General features: G+C 53.0%; 2 protein-coding genes across 51 annotated transcripts in view; one reads left to right on the forward strand and one right to left on the reverse strand.

Moving 5' to 3' along the window:
* The window catches only part of ADGRB2 (adhesion G protein-coupled receptor B2), a 36,697-nt gene extending 35,493 nt beyond the window's left edge, over nt 1–1,204 (forward strand). For 10 of the 15 annotated variants that reach the window (XM_081585979.1, XM_081585984.1, XM_081585987.1 and 7 more), the window contains 2 exons: nt 59–157; nt 715–1,204. In XM_081585979.1, the coding sequence (XP_081442105.1) occupies nt 59–157; nt 715–900 (285 nt within the window). In that variant the 3' untranslated portion in view covers nt 901–1,204. The remainder of the gene's footprint in view (nt 1–58; nt 158–714) is intronic. The other 5 variants (XM_081585991.1, XM_081585981.1, XM_081585983.1 and 2 more) reach the window with 1 other exon arrangement.
* Nucleotides 1,205–5,930: 4,726 nt separating this feature from the next.
* Nucleotides 5,931–16,686, reverse strand: part of LOC145543687 (uncharacterized) — a 32,150-nt gene continuing 21,394 nt past the window's right edge. For 22 of the 36 annotated variants that reach the window (XM_081586023.1, XM_081586030.1, XM_081586029.1 and 19 more), the window contains 2 exons: nt 6,982–7,074; nt 5,931–6,594 (listed from right to left, as the gene is read on the reverse strand). In XM_081586023.1, the coding sequence (XP_081442149.1) occupies nt 6,537–6,594; nt 6,982–7,074 (151 nt within the window). In that variant the 3' untranslated portion in view covers nt 5,931–6,536. Of the gene's footprint in view, nt 6,884–6,981; nt 7,075–13,681; nt 14,064–14,387; nt 14,498–16,686 lie in introns of those variants that run through there. The other 14 variants (XM_081586040.1, XM_081586044.1, XM_081586043.1 and 11 more) reach the window with 3 other exon arrangements.

Consider the following 16,686-nt stretch of genomic DNA (forward strand, 5'->3'; position numbering starts at 1 on the left):
GACCCAGGTGCTGACTGCCCTGTGGGGAGCACCTCCCCTGACGCCCTGTGGCTCCCAGAAGGTGATGCACACCCGGAAACGGCACTCGGAACTCTACCACGAGCTTAACCAGAAGTTCCACACTTTCGACCGCTACCGCAGCCAGTCCACGGCCAAGGTGAGAGCTCCTCCCGTGGCTGCCCCTGCCCAGAGCCTGGGGGCCCAACCGAGCACAGAGGCCCCTGCAGTCAGACCCTGAACCATGGTCCCCTGTTGCAGAGGAAGAAGCGGGTGTGTGTGTGTGTGTGTCCTCGGGTGGGGCGGCTGAATGGAGCATGTCCAGCATAAGTATCCCGGACTGGGTAGGGGTGCGGCGGCCCGCGAGGCACTCATTTCCTCCCTGCCCTCCTCCCCAGCCTCAGCCTGCCTCACCAAAGGCCTGCCTGGGGCATATGCAATAGTCTGGGGTTTTTCGGGAGGTGGCAGGTATTGGAGGGGGCTACCCCAGGATCTTGAGGAGGATGGGCAGACAGGAGACATGGTCTTAGGGAGCCGCTCTGAGCACAGGGGTCAGGAACCCAGCTCCGGAGCCGGTGGGTCTGGATTTGAACCTCACTTTGGTGGTAATGTGGGACATCACTGGCCCTCTTCCTGGGCCTCCTCAGTTGGTTCTTCTGTACAATGGGTGAGAGGATATTGGCCCATCTCCACTGGCCCTTTCTGCTCTGCCCACAGGAGAAGCCCAGTCCAGGGGAGCGTCCCGGCTTGTCCCAACAGCGGCGACATCAGAGCTGGAGCACCTTCAAGTCTATGACGCTGGGCTCGTTGCCCCCCAAGCCCCGAGAGCGGCTGGCCCTGCACCGGGCAGCAGCCTGGGAACCCACAGAACCACCGGATGGCGACTTCCAGACAGAGGTGTGAGTGCCACGCCGGACTGCCCACTGCGTATAAATATTATATATCTCTCTATTTTCACACTCCACTTTGGAACTACCCAGGAGCCAGCACCCCCTCCCCTCTCCCGAGGGCTGGGCAGGGAGGCACAGTGGACTTGGCTAGGCTGGGGGAGCCAGACATGGTGTGGCCGGGGGGCCGGGGCCCTTCCCTGTTTCTCAGAGGCCCCTCAGCTCCTGGAGCCCCGTCTTCACCCCCAGCCTGTCTGTCCCTGTCCCGGGCTGGGGAGGGGGGAGGGGAACTTTCTTGGGAATAAACTTCACTCTGTGGATTTTGCTGCTGAGCTGTTTGCTTCCCCAGGAGAAGGCCCAGCCCTGGGACTCCTAGCTTTCTTCCTCTGTCTCTGTGATTCACCTCTCTTGGACTTGACACATTGTGGTGGGGTCCAGCTGGGAGAGGGTTAGCCTGGGCTCTGACCCCATCTTTGCCCCTGACTCTCTGGGTGACCCTGGACACATCCCTTCTCCTGTTGGGGTATAAGGGTAAGCAGATTGGGAATGCAGGGTGGGGCCCTTTGAAGCCAGACTTCCTCAGTGGCTGTGGTTTTGGCTGCCTTTCATTGAGATCCAGAGGCCAGGCAGAGCTTAGTGACCTCAGTTACCTCATCTGTGAAACGGGGATGGTGACAGTACCTACCTCATAGGGTTGTTATGAGGATGAAACAATTTAACAGATATAAAGAGCTTAGCAAGTGCCTGGCACATTAGCTGTTTAAGTATTAGATGTTGTCCGAGATACTTGCTCTCCTGCTGTGCTCCATGTTAGGAGCTCCACACCCTCGGCCTGGACCCCTCACCACTACTTTGCAGGAAGGTTTTAGGCGGCCCATTTTGTGGAAAGAAAATGAAGCCAGAGGTGGGAAATGACTTGCTCAAGGCCACAGTCAAAGGCAGGGCTGGGACTGCAGCTTTATCAACACTCTCCTAGTAGGACTGGAAGCTTGAGCTCAACTTGTGGGGACCCAACCTTCATGGCTGCAGGAAATGGCAGGGAAGCCAGGTTCCAGGGCTCAGGTAGATGTGGGGAGGAGGGGCCAGGCCGGCTTGGTGCCAGAGGGCAATTTCTAGGGCATAGTCTTTACAGGTCTGAGTGAGTGGACACTGCTCAGTTCCCAGGAATCCAGAAGTGACCGCATAGGATCAGTGCCGAGATGTGTTGTTCTGGTTCTTCTGTGGTCAGGCAGCCACGGAAGCAGAGGCCACAGGCACATCTTCTGATCAGTTAACAGCATGGGCACCTCTGGGCCCTTCCCCAAAGACTCTGAGACACAGGTGCAGCCCCTTGGGGAGCTGACCATCTCTAGGGATGGACATGTCAGAGGGAGGGGTTAGGTGCGGCAGGAGACTGAATGGGAAAGAAGGAGGAAGGGACTGGCTACTGGGGTGGGGGTGGATGTCACAGATAATGACCTCCTGGAGCAGCTGGAGGACTGGGGGTCGTGGTGGTACAGGCTCCCCCAGGCTCCTCTGAATCCTGCCATCTGTGGGCCCATTCAGAGGAGAGAGCGGACCACGTCCCTCCAGTCGATCGCTCATCAGCTGGGCTTCCCTCCTCTCTGGCAGCGCCAGCACTTCTGGGTGCAAAGCATTCATTCAGGTACCACCTCACTTGTGTCTTCAAGGTAGGTATTGTGATTCCTCCATTTTACAGATGAGGAAATCAAGAGTCAGAGAGGAGCCAAACTCCCATGGCTTGTAAGCAGCTATATTGGAACTTGTGGCTGGAAGAAGAGCCCTGGTACCAGCCAATTTAGGCAGAAGGGGACTTTGATTGAAACTGCAGCATGGGGGCAGTGGGTGGGTGGTTAGTCTTGGGTGATGAGAGCCAGGGTCAGGTCAGGATGTGACCAGATCTTCCATCCCTTCCAGCTGCTCTCTGTGTCAATGCCATTCTTTCAGGCAAACTTCCTCACTCCCCGGGGCCCCCAGGCTTCCTTCTCCCAGCTTAAATCGCTCAACTCTGCTCCCAGAGGGAAAGAAACTTTCTCTTGAATTCCAATCAGAAAACCCCCAAGGAAGGACTCTGGCCCTAGGCAGGGGGTGGGGCACAGTGATTGGCAGTCCCTTTGAGAACCTCAGGGGAGGAGGAGGGGGAGTATGTCTCTGGAAGAGGGAGTCCTGTTCCTAGTTGTGCTTAGTCACTCAGTCATGTCTGACTCTTTGCAACCCCATGGACTGTAGCCCGCCAGGCTCCTCTATCCATGGGATTCTCCAGGCAGGAATACTGGAGTGGGTTGCCATGCCCTCCTCCAGGGAATCTTCCCAACCCAGAGACTGAACCCAGGTCTCCTGGATTGCAAGCAGATTCTTTACTGTCTGAGCTATTCCCAGAAGGGGGTTTAAAGGCTCACACAAACAAAGCCCCCTGTCCCTGACCTTGTGCCAGCAGACCCCACCCCACATTCCTGGGCTAGGCTTTTCTCTGAAGCATCACCTAAAACCCTCTGGGTGTCTTTCCTTTGTTCCTGCCTTCCTCCTTCCCAGCGCTGCATTCCACCAGCTCCACTAGGATCTCTCGAGCTGAGATGCAATGTGCATCCCACCCCCCTGCCCCCCTTACAGTTTCTTAGTTTCTTGCTTTGTATCTGGTTTGAGGAGGAGGGTTAATGTTCACTTGATTGATTCTGCTCCAACAGCAGAGCTGCAGCTGAGGCTCCTGGAGGGCTTTGAGACTCACCACATCCATGGTCAGGGGCAGAGCTTTCCTGTGTCGAGGGCTGTGCTCCTCTCTGCCCCTGAGTCCCCACTCCCCAGGCACTGAAGTGCTGTGTCTCCTCAGATAGGTTGCCAGGCCCTGTCTGACTTGGGTTTCCTTATCTATAGTCTTGATTGCCCTTTCATTTGGGCTAATATCTAATAACCACTGTGTCTTTCTTTCTTTTTTAAGAAGTCTTTATTGAATTTTTGTTACAGCATTGCTTCTGTTTTATGTTGTAGTTTTTGGCCCCTAGGCATGTGGGAGCTTAGCTCCCTGACCAGGGATCAAACCTACACCCCTGCGTTGAGAGGTGAAGTCTTAACCACTGGGCCTCCAGGGATGTCCCCTGTCATGTCTTTCATCTCATTGTCTTCCTTATTCTTTCTGCCTCCAGTCTCCACCTAGCTCTAGTGTGATCGTTCCAAAATGCGGATCTGGCCAGGCCACTGCCTTCCCTACTGAGAAGCCTTCCATCGACCCTGGAATTAGCCTAGAATGCAAGGCCTTTGGTGATGTGGCTGTTGCCTACCTCTCCTGACCCGTCTCTCTCACCTCTGTGCCTTTGCACATGCCATTTCTTCTGCCTGGAACTTCTGCCAGCTCCCATCGGCAACTTCCCCTTCAGCCTTCCAGATCCAACCCCAGTGGCCCCCTCTGTGAAGCTGCCCCTCAACTCCCCGACTCAGCCCTCAGCACTCACTGGGCTCCCACAGCCCTGGCACACATTTCCACTCTTGCACTGTCACTGGCTGTCATCTCTGTCAACCTGGTTTGGGTTTGTGCACTCAGCTGAGGGCTCTTTACTAAGAGAACAGAAAGTGAAAGTGTTAGTCACTCAGACCTGTCCAACTCTGTGGTCCCATGGACTGTAGCCTGCCAGGTTCCTCTGTCTCTGGGATTCTCCAGGAAAGGATACTGCTGTGGTAGCCATTCCCTTCTCCAGGGGATCATCCTGACCCAGGGATTGAACCCAGGTCTCCCACATTGTAGGCAGATTCTTTACTAAACCACCAAAGAAGCCCTGAGAGAGATGGAATGCACAGATCTCTCTAAACAATGGTTTTCTCATCTGCAAAACGGGGATACTGATCATCCTTACCCAGCCTTCCTGTATCCAGAACATGGGTTGAGATTATACCCAGGGAGAGTTTTGCAGGTGGTATCCATCCCTGACCCCGTTATTCCTTCCTGGGCCTCAGTGCTATCTCAGGACCCCAGGTGGGAAGCCAGCCCAGATGCTGTCCAGGGTGCTGAAAGAGACTTGCCGCCCTCCCAGGCAATAAGGAGATGACAGCCTGAGCAGCTCACTCAAGCTCACCTTCAGCCTTTCCTTGTCTTTCAGACTGTGGCAAGGTCATGGGTGAGTAGACCATCCCTACTTTCATAAGATCATGCCCTGGGAATGTCCAACAAAAATATAACGCAAACTCTCTCTCACTCTCAAAGTCGTTCAGTTGTGTCCGACTCTTTGCAACCCCACGGACTATAGCCTGCCAGGCTCCTCTGTCCGTGGAATTCTCCTGGCAAGAATACTGGAATGGGTAACCACTCCCTTCTCCAGGGGATCTTCCCGACTCAGGGATCAAACCCTGGTCTCCCACACTGCAGGCAGATTCTTAATCTGTCTGAGCCCAATGCAAACTACATATATAATTTAAAGCTTTCTAGTAGCTATTTTTTAAAAAGTAAAAACTAGTGACATTCATTTAAATAATCTATTTAACCCACTATATCAAGAATGTTATTATTTCAAAAACACATAATCAATATAGAAAAGCTACTTTGCATTCTTTTTCCATACCTAAGTCTCTGAAAGTGTGGGCATTACATGTACAGCACATCTCAATTTAGAATTGAGGACTCAGTTGCCACATGTGGTCAGTGGCTATCATATTAGACAGCACAGCTCTAGACAGAATAAAGGCAGTGACCTTGGGCAAATCAATTCAGCGACCTCTGAAAAGGAGGTAGGAATACTACCTGCCTCAGCTGGTCATGGGAGCATTCATGGAGGTGATGTAAGGAGGGTTCCCAGCTCAGTGCCAGTACCGAGTAGGTCCAAAGTCGATATTCCTGGGATTTGGGTATTCAGGGGACACTAGTGGGCAGAGAGGGGGTGTTGGGGTATAGGAGAAGGTCCTGAGGAGACCTGTACATTGGTGTCAGGCCTCCTTATACCACACACCCCTTCCCCTCACCCTCTACAACCACCCTCACAATGCGTCTTCCTTTCTCCCCGCCTGCAGCCCCAGATCCTGGGATAAGGGAGGCAGATTAGGAAAGACACTTGAATCAACATATTAAAACTCAATTGAGTTTAATTCACTTCCATTAGGCACCAATTAAAAGAAAATTAGGTGGCCTAGGTGGCCAGAGGGAGAACCTGGGTGGAGGATGCTGCCAACTTCTGTCTCTCTGGACTCATTTCCCTTGGGGCTTCTTCTTGCACCCCCTGGGCATTTCATAGGGTCCAACAGTTGGGGCTTTTTAGAGCCAGTCCCTAGTTCCCCCTATTACTCCTCCTTGCACTCTTTCAAGGACACCAACCCTAGGAACCCCCCCTACCCTCTCAGGCCCTCAAAACACATGCTAAGTGTCCAGGGCAAGGGAGACTCTAATAAGGGTTTTGGTATTTCACACTAGTGGAAATCCAAGAAGGGTGTTGGGCAGGGGGTGGCAGGATCAGATTTAATAGGATTGCTAAGGGTGGATGGGAAATGGATGGGGGCAGTTACTGAAGAGTGAGATGGATGTGGAGAGACCAATGAAGAGACCACCCATAACAAGGAAACTTGAATTAGGGGGATGCTACAGAGGGGGCACGGAATCTATGTATGCAGCAATGGAATTGCCAGCCCCTGGTATGGGCGTTATCAGGAGCCAAGGGTGACTTGTGGGCTTCTGTCTTAACATGCCTGGATGGATGACCATGCCATTGAATTTGGAGGCCAGGAAGAGGACCAGCTGTGGGGGAGACAATTATGACTTTCACCTTGAGCCTGTTAACATTGCAATACCTTGGAGATAGTCAAGGGGGAATTTCAAGTAGGAAGTAGGTGGTTAGACATACAGGACTAGAATTCAAGAGAAGGGTGGGACTAGAGTTACTGACATGGCAGGAAGCTGTACTGGAGCAGGCTGCAGGGTGAGAGGGAGGTGGAGAAATTAAGGCAGGATAGACAATTCCTGAAGTGGAGCTATGAAAAGAAGGAAAGACAGCTCGGGCCACTGTTGACTCTGAAGGTGAAGTTACCTGGAGAGGATGATGGAATGTTTCCAAGGATGGAGAGGCCGTCCTTACCCCCTCCCCAAGATCCTACATAATGATAGGCCAAAAATAACCAGCCTTACCGTCCTGGGAGGCAGGGTCCTGAGCCCTGGTAATGGACATCATCACAGAGATTGATTCTGCTCATTTGCTGGGCGGCAGGCCAGCCACAGTTCCTGAAGGAGGGTGGGGGAGGAGAGGGGTGGGGGAGGAGAGGGTTGGGCATTGAACAAAACCTTGGCTCTAAGGTCTTCTGGAAAGAGGGAACTCTGGACTCTACGGGGAGCTCCCAGGCACAAGATGGACAGACAAACCCACTGCCTTGGGCTCTCTGCGGCCCTTGTCCCTGTGCCTTCCGACCAGGCAGGAACAGGGGTGAGCTCACGCCACAAGCCTCAGCTGCCCACTGAACCTGCTCCAGGCTGGTATGTCCCCATCCCCGGTGGTGGCACAGCACAGCCCCAGCCATCAATCCAGTCATCCCCAGGGTCAACCGAGAAAGTCAATATTTAATTTGGGCACCATGTTAATACCATCGATTGCTGACTCCCCTTCTCCACTTCCTCAGACTCATTTGTCACTTCCCACCCATGGAGGGCGGGGTGGGGTGATGCAGTCCTGGAACCTAGTGCGGCAGAGCTCAGCCAGGGTCCGTTTGGGAAGACTGGCTGCGTGTGGGGGTACTACCCTTAGCCACCCAGCCTCCCATTCTCCCTGAAAATCACTGATCTGCTTTGTTTGAGTTTTCTGAGCTCTGTCTCCAGCGAGGAGGAGGTGGGGAGATCCACATTCCTCCCAAGCAGGGACTGAGCCTAGCTCCCTGCAGGGTCCAGGTGTGGTCACAGGTTGAGCAATGAAGGGAAGGATAGAAACCATGAAGAACCCCCTGTGGGACTAAAGTGAGGGCCAATCCTGAGACCCAGAACCCGAGGGCCGTGCTGGCTCAGGCTTCAGGATCCCCTCCCAGGTGCCCACCACTGTGCCCATGTGATGCTGTGGAACCCACACAGGGACTTTATATGGAGTCCATCTCTGGGCCCTGGAGATGGGCTTTGGGGAGAGTTGAGCTTAGAGGCCTAGAGCCCCTCTGAGCAGTGAAAGAGGCCAAGGGGAGGGCAGAGCCCATCTCAAGGCTAGGCTAGGTCCAGCTCCTCTGTGTGTTCTTGTCAGCTCTGTGGATCCAGATATGGACTGGGGGGCTATACCTCCGCACCCAGCCCAGCCCACCTACCCTCTGGAAGGGCATGGACTCTGCTTTACGGGCCAGGCTTGTGCTCAAACCACAACTCCATCCCTAACTTCTGATCTACCTTGGGTAAATTAAACAACCTCTCTGAGCCTTAGATTCCTCTTCTGAGAAATTTCTTAGGGCCTGGATCATTTTTATAGTTTCAGAGGGTCAGGGATGGGCAGGGGCAAACCTTGGCCCAAGGGGGTATTACGAGAGTTCCCACACTGAGCGGCTGTCACACCTCGTCCAGCCTTGAGAAGCTTCTGGCAACAACGCTCTGAGGCTGCTCACTATCAGTTAGGCCTGGGCCACTGTGGCCCCCTTGGTGTTCCTCATTATGCAGAGCTCAAGAGCCAAGACTGTGTCACCAAGGGGACTGTTGGGTCAGGCTGGCCATGTGGCATTGGGTGTGACCCAACAGGCAATCCAGCTTGGGGCACCAGCAAGGTGGCAACAACATAGGTACACACACACACACACACACACACACACAAGTGTGAAGAGACACTGCTTCAATGAACTTGTCCAGAGTTTTGTGATTGAAACATCCACAGAGAGGTTGTTTTCATTTCAGCAGACATGTAAGTATTATGCCTCGTGGGTTACTGTTATTTCTGTTATGAATAATGTATGGGGAATATGAGGATATCTAAATGTCTTAGTCTGGCCCAGATGACTCCCATCCTGAGCTGCCCAGAGACTTCACAGCAGCCCAGCTGACCCACTCGGAGCCACTCAGTCATGCCTAAAGCCAGAAGAGCCTGGCTTGGTCATTCATTTATTCAGAAAACATTGTCTGATGCCAAGTTGTGCCAGACCCTGAACTTGGCACTGACAATGTAAAGATGAGGAAGACATACTTTTTTTTTTTTTTTTGGAAGACATACTTTTTAAGAAGGACACAGAAGAAGAGGGAAGCAGGACAAAGGGATAGATTTTGTTTCCTCTGCCCAAAACCTTCCAGGGGCCTCTTGTTTCTCTTAGAATAAAGTTACATTTCCTTCCTGTGGTCCCTGCCTATCTCTCTGACAGAGCTCCAGTCACGTGGCCTCCTTTGTGCTCTTTGAACACAGGTTCTCCCACCCCAGGGCCTTTGCATATGCTATACCCACCATTTGAAAGGTTCTTCCCTGATTATCTGCTTTGCTGGCTTCTCATCTTTTGATTGAAGCTCTAATGCACCTCCTGCATACCCCTTGTCCTTCTGCGCCATTTTTAATCACATCACCCTAATCCTTCCATAGTACTGCTTCTCCTGGTGAAGTTATGGCACCTGTCTTCTGTTTGGGCTTTCCTGGTGGCTCAGATGGTAAAGAATCTGCCTGCAGTGTGGGAGACCTGGATTCAATACCTGGGTTGGGAAGATTCCCTGGAGGAGGGCTGTCTCCTCCACCAGACTATAAGCCTGTGAGGGCAAAACAGGGTGAGTCTCTGACATTCACACCATTGCCTGGTACATGATAGGAACTTCATAGCTAATGTTGAATGAATGAGTGAATGAATGTGGAGTTTAAGGTTCCCATAGGAGATCAAGAGGCAGGTATCTAGGAAGCTGGTAGAGCTAAGGTTCTGGCCCTTGTTTCCCCACCACAGACCAACTGTGTGTGTCTAGACTTGGGAGTGGAGGGAGGGTGTTGCATGTGCAGGCCTGGAAAGGGGAGAGCCCCAGAGAACACCAGCCTCCAAGCATGCATATTGCAGGAGGCTTCTTCCTTGCATATTAACTTGCTGCTGGACTGGCAGCTCCAGCTGCTGATGAGTTTTTCAGTGTTAGGGCCAACAGTTGACTGGGGATGAAGGCCATGTCCACTTGTGTGTGAGAGAGTCAAGTGCAGCTATTTAGGCAGGGTTTTGCTCCAGGGTGGTCCCTGGGCACTACCATGGGCAACTACGTGTCTGAGTGGGCTCTGCCTTTAGCTGGCCAGCAGCACACCTGGGTGACTGGCATTTTACATGCCATCACTTCCAACCCCAACCCAGGGAAGGAAGGGCCCTTAGAAACCACACGTTTCACTCCCCCTTCTCCACATTGTGCAGAGAGGGGAAACAGGCCCACGGAGGGGAGAGGTTGCTCAACATTACACCAGGAGTCCATGAAGGGGCAAGTCAGGACTAGTGCTCAGTGGATATTGAGCATTTATGGAGAACTATGGTGAACCTGGCGCTGCTCTGGGCACTGGGGACTCATCACACGAGGGAAGTGCACGATCCAGGAAAAGGAGCCTGGGGAAGAGGGAGTCAGACCTGGACATGAGCAATAGGCCCCAGAGCAGGAGGCATCTCCTCTGCCTTTAGGGGGAGGGTGTCAGGGGAGGCACTTAAAGAAGACCACACTTGTACAGAGCTTTGAAGACTGATTGAAAACTCAGCAGGCAGAGAACGGGGAAAGGACACTGCTGGTGGAGGGTGCCACGTAAGCAAATGTACGGAGGCATGAAACAATCTGGAAAGTTTGGAAAAGTGCAAATCATGAGGTTTGGGTGGAGAGGAAAGTGTGAGGAGGATAGGCTGCAGAGATGAGGTGGCAAAGGGAGGCAGGTTCCGATGGCACTGGGCCTTGTGGGCCACGATAGGGGTTTGGATTTTATTCTGAGGACTGCTGGCAAATCACTGGAACAGACTTGGGCTTTAGAAAGATTTCTGTACCTACCAAGGAAAAATGAATTCAACAAATACATTTTGAATGCATCCTTACAATGTGCCAGGCCCCGCGCTGCGTCCTAAGAATTCAATTCTAAATGAGGCACACCCAGTCTCAGTCCTGCAGTTGGAAGCACAAACAGGTGGAGCAGGTGGGACTATTGGCACATGGACTCAAGAAACACCCTATTTCTGTATTCTCATTAAATCAGCTCCAATCTGACTCTCACTCTAAGCCCTTTCCTACATGTTAGCAGAAGATTTGCTCTCAACCATCCTTGGGGCTGCCTGTCACTTTCCCCATAGGCTTGTGCGAGAACCTGCTGTCCCACCCGGAGTCTAAACATGGAGTCCTGATTCTGGGTACACCAGTTACAAAGAGATAGATGCTCATTGTACTAGTCCATGGGGTCTCTTGAGCTTTGGCAACTCAGCTGTTCCTCTGCCACCCAGAGGCATTGAGATTGGTACCCCAGTGCTTGGGCTCTGGCCTCCCCAGGTGATCCACCTGCCCCCTCAGTTCCCATCATCTGTTGGGGGAAGGGCTACTGGACCCAGATCTCCACCTTTCGGACGACCCCTGCTTCTGAATCCGCTGTGGCTAGCTGCACGTTCTCCTTTTTCTGCCTTCATTGGCTGCCCTCTTCTCCCCATCCCTTGGGGACACCTAGCGCAGTCACTTTCAGAAGGTTAGCTTTTTCAAAAGTCAGGATGAGCCATCAAACTTCAAGCAGCTTTTGTGTTCAACCCCTCACAAGTTCCCTGAGGCTAGAAAAATCAAAGAGCTCAAATACCAGCTTGGAACTGGGAAGGGAGCAAAATAATTAACATCTCAATAAAATATCCTGCCACAAAAGTGGAAAGGTGATGAGAGACTCAGGCACTGGGTACTGTGGGAGCTCAGACAAGAGGTACCTAACTCATGCCAGAAGGTCAGGAAAAGCCTCCCAAGGAGAGGACTTTCTTTTTTTTTTTTGGCCGACAAAGTCCTGAAGACAGCAAGGAAAAGTATTGCGGAAAGAGGGAACAGCAGGTATGAAGGCTTCGAGGTGAGAGCCAACAGGGGTGTGTGATGAACTAATTGCTCTATGAGAATAGCTGGGATTGAAGGAGGTGAGTCTGGGTGATGAAGAGCCTCCCAAGTCCCAAGCCAAGGTTTGGAGTTCATCTGACCACGAGAAGCCACTGAAAAAAATTAATCAAGGAAGTGACCCAAGCAGAGGTCTGGTTCAGAAACATTTAGTTGACTAGTAGTAGAAGAATGAATGGGGAGAGGGTAAAATTGGAGGCAGGGAAGGCAGTTGCCAGGAACTGCAAGGATCCAGGCAAAGGATGGTGGCTGACTGGACCCCTGATGGTGGCGGTGATGAACTGAAGAGGGCATTATCCATAAGTAATGAGAGAAAAGGGACAGGTTTTGGGGGTAGGGGGAGGGTGGATCTTCGAATGACTATCAGGGGTGAATCTTTGAGACGGAGCAGAGCAGGATGGTGGTGTGAAGGTGTCAGCAGAAAATCTAGGGAGAGAAAGGAAGGATTGGGGGTGCAATGGGCCCCTCCCTGCACCCCATCTTGGCATCCCGCGATTCTCAAACTTCCCACTAGATGGAGGACTGGTGCTGGGAGACCGGCTCCGCCTCTCATTCTCTGCCCCTCACCCTCAGTGGGCTGGGCCTCCACTTGGGCCTCTCCAAACCCCGTGTGCCCCTGAACTCGACCCAGAGCACGTGTATCAATATTTGGGGTCATCAGCTGTCCCCACTCCCTAGGACTCTGTTCTCAGCCTCGAGGGCCCAGTAGTAAGGGCCCTCTGCCCCAGGTCCCTCGGTGCAGAGCTCTGTGCTCAGGTATACAGGGGTGTTTCCGTGCTGGGGGCTGCCTCCACCCCTTCAGCCTCCAAAACTGCCTGGCTCCCACAGATACGTCCCCAGCCTATAGGCATCCCCGTCAATGGCGCCATTGTTGTCCCCGATGCTCTCCTTCTTCCGACCTCACGCTGGCGGAGGAGGCCCCCATCCCTCTCACTTCTGCCCCAGCCCCCAAAGACGGGCGCAGCTCCGGTGCCAGGCTGCTAGGGGAATGGCATCTAGGCCTTCCTGGACTTTGGGAACAGGACACGTGCTTGGCTGTGGGCGGAGCCAGCTAGGAGGCGGGGCCCAAGGTGGAGTCAGGGATGCCACCCGGGCCGTGGGTGTGGCCCAAGGCGGGCTAGGGGCGGGGCCTATGGCGGGGTGGGATTGGGATCTCCCGAAACTGGAGACATCCTCCCCTTTCTCCCAGCACTCCCCACCCTCGCCCCGTCCCAGCCACTGCGGTCGCCTGGGAGTCCTGCCCGCTCTGGCTTTCAGTCCGATAGCGAGACAGACGGACAGTCGGGAGGCTCCTGGCCCCACTTAACAGAGGTCGTTTCTCAGGAGGCCGCGCCCAGCTCCCTGGAACTGCCAGGCCTTGCGGAGCCGGAGGGGAAAAGGGAGATACATTTTCTGGGCGCGCACCTCCCCGCCCCCCACACACCCCAAGTGTTTCCGTTCTTTGCTAGACAGACAGCTGGAGGTCCTGGGGCTTAAGTCCTGAGCTAGAGAAGCTGGTCAGGCGCCTGCACCCCTACGAACCTCCCCCCGCCCCCCTTCCCTGCCCCTAGACGCTCAGGCCTGGAGCCGGCTCTAAAAATAGATCGAGGCCCGGGAGCGTGCCTACGCAGGAGGGGGTCGGGAGGCCTGAGTCACCCTGCCGGCAGGGCCTTCCCCTGTCTCAGGAGCCGAGGCCGCCTTGACGGCTGGGCTTCGCTCCGATCCTGTTGGCCCGACTCTGCACTCTTGGCCTAGCCATGTCCCCCTCCCAGGCCCGGGGAGCCAGCCAGGCGATGGCCGACCTGGCCGCGTGAGCGGTAGCAGCCACAGCCGGGAAGGATTAGGAGTCCCCCGGTCCTGATTTATTTAGTTGTTTTTGTGTGCCTGCCGGCAGCGCCCCCATCCCCCACTCGCCTGCGGGACAGTCACGTCTACACTTGCCCTTCTCTCCTGCCCAGGCCCACAGAGATGTTCTAGGCTTCTGGGTGGGGACCTGGCCTCCGAGCAGCAAGAAGTCCCAACTTGGATCTTCGAGGTTCCAGAGTTAGCATTCCCATTCAACAGATGAGAAAGCTGAGTCCAGGAGAGAGGAAGGGGCCTATCACACAGCAGATTGTGCTGTGATATTCCTGGGTTCAAATCCCAGCTCTGACTCCTAGCCAGCCACTTCTCCTGGCCTGTTTCCTTACGTTAAAGTGCTCGAGTTGAAGATGACACCCATTCACCTGTAAAATCGGAATAAGAATAGATACTTAGGATTGTCCAGACGATTAAAATTATTCTTTAAAAAAGCAGCAGTGACCTGGGTGTTTTACATGTGGGTTTAGTTCCAGCTCAGCAAGTCAGTTATCTCTGGCACCTATTTTTCTCCCCTTCTGGATGTACAGAGGAGGATTAATGGATGTGGTGTGGTGAGCCCCACCTCCTACCCCTAGGGGCTCAGCTAAGATGATTGGGGCCTGGTCAGGGCGCTCTAGTGAATGTGGAACGCTTGGGTCAGAGTGGAGGGAGGAAGGGCAGTATCCTGGCTTTGCATGGGTCTGGCTCACCTGGCTCAGATGGTAAAGAATCCGCCTGCAATGCGGGAGACCCGGGTTCAGTCCCTGGGTTGGGAAGATCCCCTGGAGAAGGAAATGGCAACCAACTCCAGTATTCTTGCCTGGAAAATTCCATGGACGGAAGAGCTTGGTGGGTTACAGTCCATGGGGTCCCAAAGAATGGGACATGACTGAGCGACTAACGCTAGCTCCTGTTCTGAGGAGGAGGCATGTTTGGGCTCAGGGAACAAAGGGGCTCAAGAGTCTCTAAGATCATCTTTTCCTTGTTGGCAAAGAGCACAGGCCCTGAATCCAGGTCCCCAGTCCCAGGCTCTTTCTCCCTACCTTCCAACCACCTGTCCTCTGTCATCCAGACACCAATGTCAAGCCTTTTCTGAATGATCAAGGCTGACAATACTCCAGTTGGTTTTATTTCTTTATATTGTATTATTTAGGCCACTTCATGGAAAACATTGTCTGATATCTGTTGGAAATGTCATTGACCTTTCAAAGCTACATGAAATTAGCTTTGTAAATAGGAAGGCAAGTGGGGTGGGGAGGGACTGCCAGCGATGAACGCGGGTGTAAGATGCAGGGCAAGAGTGCCCGGTGAATTAGCAGCCCTCCCCAGTACTAATGATGTTAATAATTAACATTTTTGAGCATTTACTATGGACTTGGCTTAGTTTCATGTATTATCTCATTTAATCCTCCTGACAGTTCCATGTGGTTAGGTGCTATCATTACCACCCCATTTTACAGATATGGAAACTAAGGGCTTAGAGAGGTGAAGGAAGAGAACGAAGCCAGGAAGTAGCAGAGCCAGGAACAAACCTTCTCTGAGCTTAGATTTTATTTCCTGCCTTGATGGAAAAGTTGGGAAAATCCACTCCCTCAGCCTCCCTTTCTAGCTAGGTTGTCAGGACTCCCCAACCCAGCCCTGGGCACTACTGGGAGGAGGTGGGGCTGGGCAGCAGCCAGTTTCTCTCCACCCAGAGTTCCAGGATTCAAAGAATTTATGAGTCCAACTGTCTGAGGCTCTTGCATGCAAAGACAGAATCCGGGAGTCCCCAAGTGCTCCTCTCCCCACCATGCCTCACCCAGGAGACTCCTTGGCTTGCTCTCCACCAAAGGGAGTTTGTCCTGGGCCCTGTTTCATTCCTGCAGCCAGTATTTATAAAGGGCCTAGTCTCTGTCACATGCTCTGGGGATAAAACGGTAGCAAAAACAGGGCTTTCTGTGGCTTACAGTCTAGCAGGCTGATAATTAATTACACCCCTCCCTCTTCCAAGCTTCTGCCCAGATCTGCCCCTTTTGGGAGACTGTTCCCAATTGCCTTCCTCAGCCCCTTTGGGAAGGAAGGTGAAGATAGTCTCAAAGCTAAACACGGGAAGGGCAGGTGGGAGGGAAGGCAGCCTACAGACCATGTTTGTTGTGGTGGTAAGGTTACACTCTCTCATCGCGTGTATGGAAGAGCTAGCATCTATTGAGTTTCAGGAGATGTGCACAGCACTTGAAATGTCTCATCTCAGGGAACTCTCACAGCATCCCTGTGAGCTGTGGACAATTCCATTTTATCAACAAGGAAACTAAAGCTCTCTCCAGGAGATGAAGGGATTTGCCAAAATCACACAGCTCATAAGTGGTAGGAGTGAGGTTTGAACCCAATTATTCTGAGGCTGTAGCCCCTACCCTTAACACTATGCTGAGTTCTTATTTGACTTTTAGGTGAAGAAACTAAGACCTAGGACTTCTTGGTGGTGCAGTGGTTAAAAAACTGCCTGCCAGTGCAGGGGATACAGGTTCTATACCTGGTCCGGGAAGACTCCACATGCCATGGGGCAACTAAGCCCATGCACCTCAACTACTGAGACCATGCGCTGCAACTACTGAAGTCTTGTACCCTAGAGCCTGTGCTCAGCAACAAAAGAAGCCACTGCAATGAGAAGCCCGTGCACCAAAACAAAGAGTAGCCTTGGCTTACCGCAACTAGAGAAAGTCCGTGTGCAGCAACGAAGACCCAGTGCAGCCAAAATAAGTAAATAAAATTTTAAAAGAAAGAAACTAGGACTTAGAGAGGCCTAGCGATTGGCTAAAGGTCATACAGTAAAACAGGACTGTGAGTTGAGTTGGCTGGTACCCAAAAGGATACTTGAGTAAAGGTATACAAGTATCCCGCTAGGGCTTTGGGAAGCCAACTCTTGCCCCAGAAGGGATTATTGGGGGTGGGGCAGGGCCTGGAGGAAGGCTGGTGGGGGGCAGGTCTGTCTGAGGGTCTTAAGTGCTGCTTGTGCTACACCCTCATCCCTGC

Source organism: Giraffa tippelskirchi, chromosome 3 (genome assembly GCF_054371585.1).
Source record: "Giraffa tippelskirchi isolate mGirTip1 chromosome 3, T2T-mGirTip1v1.2.pri, whole genome shotgun sequence".
NCBI lineage: Eukaryota > Metazoa > Chordata > Mammalia > Artiodactyla > Giraffidae > Giraffa > Giraffa tippelskirchi.